Genomic DNA, 6,000 nt, shown 5'->3' with positions numbered 1-6,000 from the left:
TGGTTCCCAAAGGCCAACTACCCCACAAGGCTGCAGCACTAAGAGCCAGTGCAATTTTGCCTCCTAGTTTGAGAGTCATACATAGTCCTTCACAAAAGACTAAGCTGTAAATGATAAACTCACATACACAGAGAGACACACACTCACAGATACAGACACACTCACAACCAAAATAAAGTATTGTTTTCCTTTACTTTAATTATTGCAATATATATATATATATATACATATATATATATATATATATATATATATATATATCTCCAAGAAAAAACGCACAAAAAAAATTCTCCTTACCAGGAAAAATAAAAGGGTTACAGATGAACCTAAATTATTTTCTTCTGGCAATATAAAATACCTAATAATAATAACTCACAAAATATTTCATGAAAAACCTGTTCACAGCATTAAAAAAAAAGTCATTATTACATTAGAGGGGAAAAAAACCCCATCCGATCCAAATATAATAACAGATCAAAACAAAACACTCCAATGATAAACACACAAACAAACCAATGAAAAAGCTACCACACACACAAAAAAAAAACCAAACTTCTATAAAACAGACATGCATGCAAATTATGATTAAACTTGACGGTCACAGCGAAACATTGACCACAATGGAGTCTATTACAAACACCATCTCAATTTCAGTTCCAAGGTGTCAAACCATGCAGATTGATCCATATTCACTCACCACATCTGCTTAAAAAAAAAAAAAGAGGAGAAAAAAAAAGAGAGAAAAGCTAGAACATATGCCAGAACTACACATGAACTTAACATGCTGGTCAGTCCTCCAAAGGATGTCTTTGGTTTGTGTAAAACATTAGAATAAACTGAAATCAAATAAATAAAAATAAATAAATACATTAAAAAAACAGAAATCAATGATAATAAAAGGGAAATGATTGAAATAAAAAATAAGAATAAAAATTAGGCCACAATCAGTCAACTTGAAAAAAAAAAGAAAAAAAAAGAAATTAAAGATACGTAAAAGGAAAATGACTAAACTTAGAATAGCAATGGGTCAAGAAAAGCCAATTTGTGTACACCCCACGCACATGTGAACAGATACACAAGCATGAAAATGTACACAAACACACACACACACTGCTGTTACATACTAGTTTCTCAGAGTTATCATATAACTCTGCTTCTGTGCATTTACACAAACAAGTCTCAGTCTACAAAATTATCACGCAAGTTCATCTCACCTCAAATATTCTCGCTTAGCATTCTAGTTTGGATCATCTATATCACATGATAACTTGCAATACGACAAAAAAAGAATCACTCATCAATAATCTAAAACCTTTCTTCTTGTAGCTTTTCATTCATACAAGAAAAAAAAGTAAATGAATTTCTGTCTTCATGATAGTTATCAGATCACTTGAGTATTAGTTCCTGTCTATCACAAAGACACAGACACAAATAAACACAAACACACTCTCTCTCTCACACACACACACTCACACACACACACTCTCTCTCTCACTCACACACACACACACACTCTCTCTCTCTCTCTCACACACACACTCTCTCTCTCTCACACACACTCTCTCTCTCACTCACACACACACTCTCTCCCTCTCACTCACACACACACACACACACATAGACCAGCCCGCCATGCATTCAGACAGCGACAGAATCACACATCATTCATGTCCTGAATCACTGCAGCGGCCACAGGTTTCATGGAGTGCAGGTTGTCTCTCAACTCGGCAGGGATCCTCTTCCCTTTGGCAGCGGCAGCGGCGGCCAGCAATGCTCCGAGAGCAGCACCGCGGTGACAGTTTTCACCTGCACACATACGTTTCATTTGATTTGATTTGATAGGGACACTGACGGGCGCCACAGCCGAATGGTTAAAGTGTTGGACTTTCGATCTGAGGGTCCCAGGTTCGAATCACGGTGACGGCGCCTGGTGGGTAAAGGGTGGAGATTTTTACGATCTCCCAGGTCAACATATGTGCAGACCTGCTAGTTGCCTGAACCTCCTTCGTGTGTATACGCAAGCAGAAGATCAAATACGCACGTTAAAGATCCTGTAATCCATGTCAGCGTTCGGTGGGTTATGGAAACAAGAACATACCCAGCATGCACACCCCTGAAAGCTGAGTATGGTTGCCTACATGGCAGGGTAAAAACGGTCATACACGTGAAAAGCCCACTCGCGTATATACGAGTGAACGTGGGAGCTGAAGCCCACGAACGCAGAAGAAGAAGAAGAAGAAGAAGATAGGGACACTTATGTAGCGCCTACCCTCGGTCAAGACCAAGCTCTAAGCGCTTTACAAACTCGGGGTCATTTGCACAACAGGCTGATTACATGGGTAGACCCTCATCAACGAGTTGAAAAGAAGAATCCAAGCCATTAAAAACGAGGTGTTATCGCAAAATACTCAACATCAGATCTTATCACCGATGAATAAACAGCACCAAACTAGGAAGCAGCAAACTGGACCATACGAAGACCTGCTGACCAGCATCATTTGTTGGTCCTTCACCTTATATATAACGCACTCTCCCAGACACTTAGAAAGGCTCCTACCTTGTCAGCCTTTAACGCTGGGCTGAAGACCCACCTTTTCAAACTCCATTTTGACTGAGTAAGTTAACACCAGGTGTAACCTACGCCATAGGTTTTAAGTGCTGAAACCTTTTAATGTTATATATATATATATAATTTTATGTGCATATTTTATTTTTGTTTTTGTTTTTTGTTGATAAGTGCAGATATATATATACTTGTGTGTGGATGAGCATAGTTTTGTGGATAAGTGTGTAAATATTCTTGCCTTCTTAATAAATTGTAATGGTGCTTTGAGCTCTCGAAGGGGATAAGCATCTTGAAATGCACTTTATTCTTCTTCTTATTATCATTAAAACTATTTTGGTGTGGCCATGTAACAACGTCCTATGGTAAAACAACCTTCAAAGGTACTGTTACCGGAGGGCAACAGAGGGGAAGAAATCTAATGTACTGTTACCGGAGGGCAACAGAGGGGAAGAAATCTAACGTACTGTTGCAGGAGGGCGACAGAGCGGAAGAAATCTAATGTACTGTTGTAGAAGGGCGACAGAGGGGCGACAGAGGGGAAGAAATCTAATGTACTGTTGCCGGAGGGCGACAGAGCGGAAGAAATCTAATGTACTGTTGCAGGAGGGCGACAGAGGGGAAGAAATCTAAGGTACTGTTGCAGGAGGGCGACAGAGGGGAAGAAATCTAAGGTACTGTTGCAGGAGGGCGACAGAGGGGAAGAAATCTAATGTACTGTTGTAGAAGGGCGACAGAGGGGAAGAAATCTAACGTACTGTTGCAGGAGGGCGACAGAGGGGAAGAAATCTAAGGTACTGTTGCAGGAGGGCGACAGAGGGGAAGAAATCTAATGTACTGTTGCCGGAGGGCGACAGAGGAGAAGAAATCTAACGTACTGTTGTAGGAGGGCGACAGAGGGGAAGAAATCTAATGTACTGTTGCAGGAGGGCGACAGAGGGGAAGAAATCTAAGGTACTGTTGCAGGAGGGCGACAGAGGGGAAGAAATCTAAGGTACTGTTGCAGGAGGGCGACAGAGGGGAAGAAATCTAAGGTACTGTTGCAGGAGGGCGACAGAGGGGAAGAAATCTAAGGTACTGTTGCAGGAGGGCGACAGAGGGGAAGAAATCTAATGTACTGTTGTAGAAGGGCAACAGAGGGGAAGAAATCTAAGGTACTGTTGTAGAAGGGCGACAGAGGGGAAGAAATCTAATGTACTGTTGTAGAAGGGCGACAGAGGGGAAGAAATCTAATGTACTGTTGTAGAAGGGCGACAGAGGGGAAGAAATCTAATGTACTGTTGTAGAAGGGCAACAGAGGGGAAGAAATCTAAGGTACTGTTGTACTGTTGTAGGAGGGCGACAGAGGGGAAGTTTCAAGTTTTAATTATCCTTTCACTCCTACTGGAGTATGGAGGATTACTGAGAAAATAATCTTTTCATGCCCAGAACAAACAAATACGCAACAACGTCACATTAAAGTTGGGAAAACACAAATGTCTTTTAACTCCAAAAGTATAGCTAGGCAACATTTGCAAATCTAATCATCTTGCTTACAGCAAAAATGACTTTTTTGCCTCCTTTGAGCATATTACAAAAATTAAAAACCGATTTTGGAGACAAATATTTTTTAGGAACATATCTATTTCGTAACTGATCATAATTGGGACATTCCATTATAAAATGAAACTCATCCCCAATCACAGACATGTTACAAACCTTACAAAGCCGTAACTCTCGTGGTATGCCTTTGTGTCTCCCTGTTTCTATTTCCAGCTTATGATTACTACTTTGAAATCTGAAGTAGCTGATAACATAATTATCAGGCATTTGACTTATACATTTTTCTCTACCAAATCTACTTTTTAAATTTCGATAAAACAAACATTTAAGAAGAAAATACAAAAAAAAACTTAGCCGTATGAAGAGCGCAGGAACAGGAGTCAAGATGGCTGCCGGAAAAAGATGGCGCTAGTCAGGGGGGCAAAGGGGAGGTTACCTACTTCCGGGAGGTTATCAGCTGTAGCTACTTTCGTTTTCTCCGCATAGGCGGATAGTAGTTTTGCACAGGACAGGAATGTCAGACCCCTGCCAGAGTCTGCACTAGTGGGTCACAGTTAAGTATGTGTAATTAAACAGACATTTACTACTCGCCTCTAGAGCATGTCTCCATAAAGAAACATACAATGGTCAGATGACACTGCATACCCTTGAGAAATCTGGTGCCGTGCCCTACTGCCTCTTGACAGAGGGAAGGAAGAAGAAGAAGAATACAGTTTCAGTTTCAGTAGCTCAAGGAGGCGTCACTGCGTTCGGACAAATCCATATACACTACACCACATCTGCCAAGCAGATGCCTGACCAGCAGCGTAACCCAACGCACTGAGTCAGGCCTTGAGAAAAAAAAAAAGGTGAATAAATAATAAGCTTACATAAATAAATAAATAATAATTATAATATAAAAAAAAGGTAGTAGTAATAATAATAATAATAAAATAATAATAATAATAAATAAATAAATAAATAAGACAACAATGATGATAAATAAGCAAAGAAATATAAAACATGAAGACACACATTCACACATACACCCACACATGCATAACAGATATGCACCAAACATGCAGTTTCACAGATATGAAAGCACAGTCAAATACATATAAACGTACATGAGCTCCAACACACACACACACACACACACACACACACACCACACACATTACCCTGCACCTCCTCTACCCCCCCCTACAGATATGTAAAATAACACGTCATGAAAAATAAAGACATATTTCTCCCTTACAAGCTCCCGAGTTTCCTTACCCCCCCTACAAGCAGCCAAGAAAATATAAAATTCGCCACTGGATCTGACACGGTCGAGGCATGCTGCGTGGGGGGTCGCGTGATCCGATGTCACGGCCGCCACCACGGACGCATCGCACATAGGGCCCAGTCCAGCGTGTGGATCCAAAGCAAGCATTTTCTTTTTATTTTTTATTTTTCTTTTATTTTATGGTGTTGTTTCCCCTAAAGGGATTGTGGCACATTCCATTGGTGCAACTGAACGTCAGACCCCTCCCAGAGTCTGCACTAGTGGGTCACGGTTAAGTGTGTGTAATTAAATATAAAATTAAGAAAAAACGTTGTTGTTTTTCTTCATGTGATTAATTTTCCCTTGCACGTATCAAAAGACAAAGTAAGAAACATGTGTTGTTTCTGCAGCACAGATATAAAGATAGGCAATTTGGATAATAAAAAAAACCAAATTTGTCACCTACACACATCATTTTTTTTTTTTTAAAGCAGTTGATATCAAACCCCCTGTGTTTTACAGTGTTCACAAAGACAAAAGAAAGAAAAAAGAAAAGAGTTTTACCCTATGAAGACTGACAAATGAACTATTCTACTTTGCATACAGTATGGTGGTGGTGGTGTGTCCATCGAGATCGATGATGACCATC

The 6,000-nt window shown here is 40.1% G+C and overlaps 1 protein-coding gene across 1 annotated transcript in view; it reads right to left on the bottom strand.

Moving 5' to 3' along the window:
- Window positions 1-273: 273 nt before the first annotated feature.
- The window catches only part of LOC143288786 (uncharacterized), a 31,277-nt gene continuing 25,550 nt past the window's right edge, over window positions 274-6,000 (bottom strand). The window contains exon 9 of the mRNA XM_076597419.1: window positions 274-1,806. Coding sequence (XP_076453534.1) covers window positions 1,655-1,806 — 152 coding nt within the window. The 3' untranslated portion in view covers window positions 274-1,654. The remainder of the gene's footprint in view (window positions 1,807-6,000) is intronic.

The sequence above is a fragment of the Babylonia areolata genome, chromosome 13 (genome assembly GCF_041734735.1).
Source record: "Babylonia areolata isolate BAREFJ2019XMU chromosome 13, ASM4173473v1, whole genome shotgun sequence".
Taxonomy (NCBI): Eukaryota; Metazoa; Mollusca; class Gastropoda; order Neogastropoda; family Buccinidae; genus Babylonia; species Babylonia areolata.
This window is presented reverse-complemented; position numbering and strand designations above follow the sequence as displayed.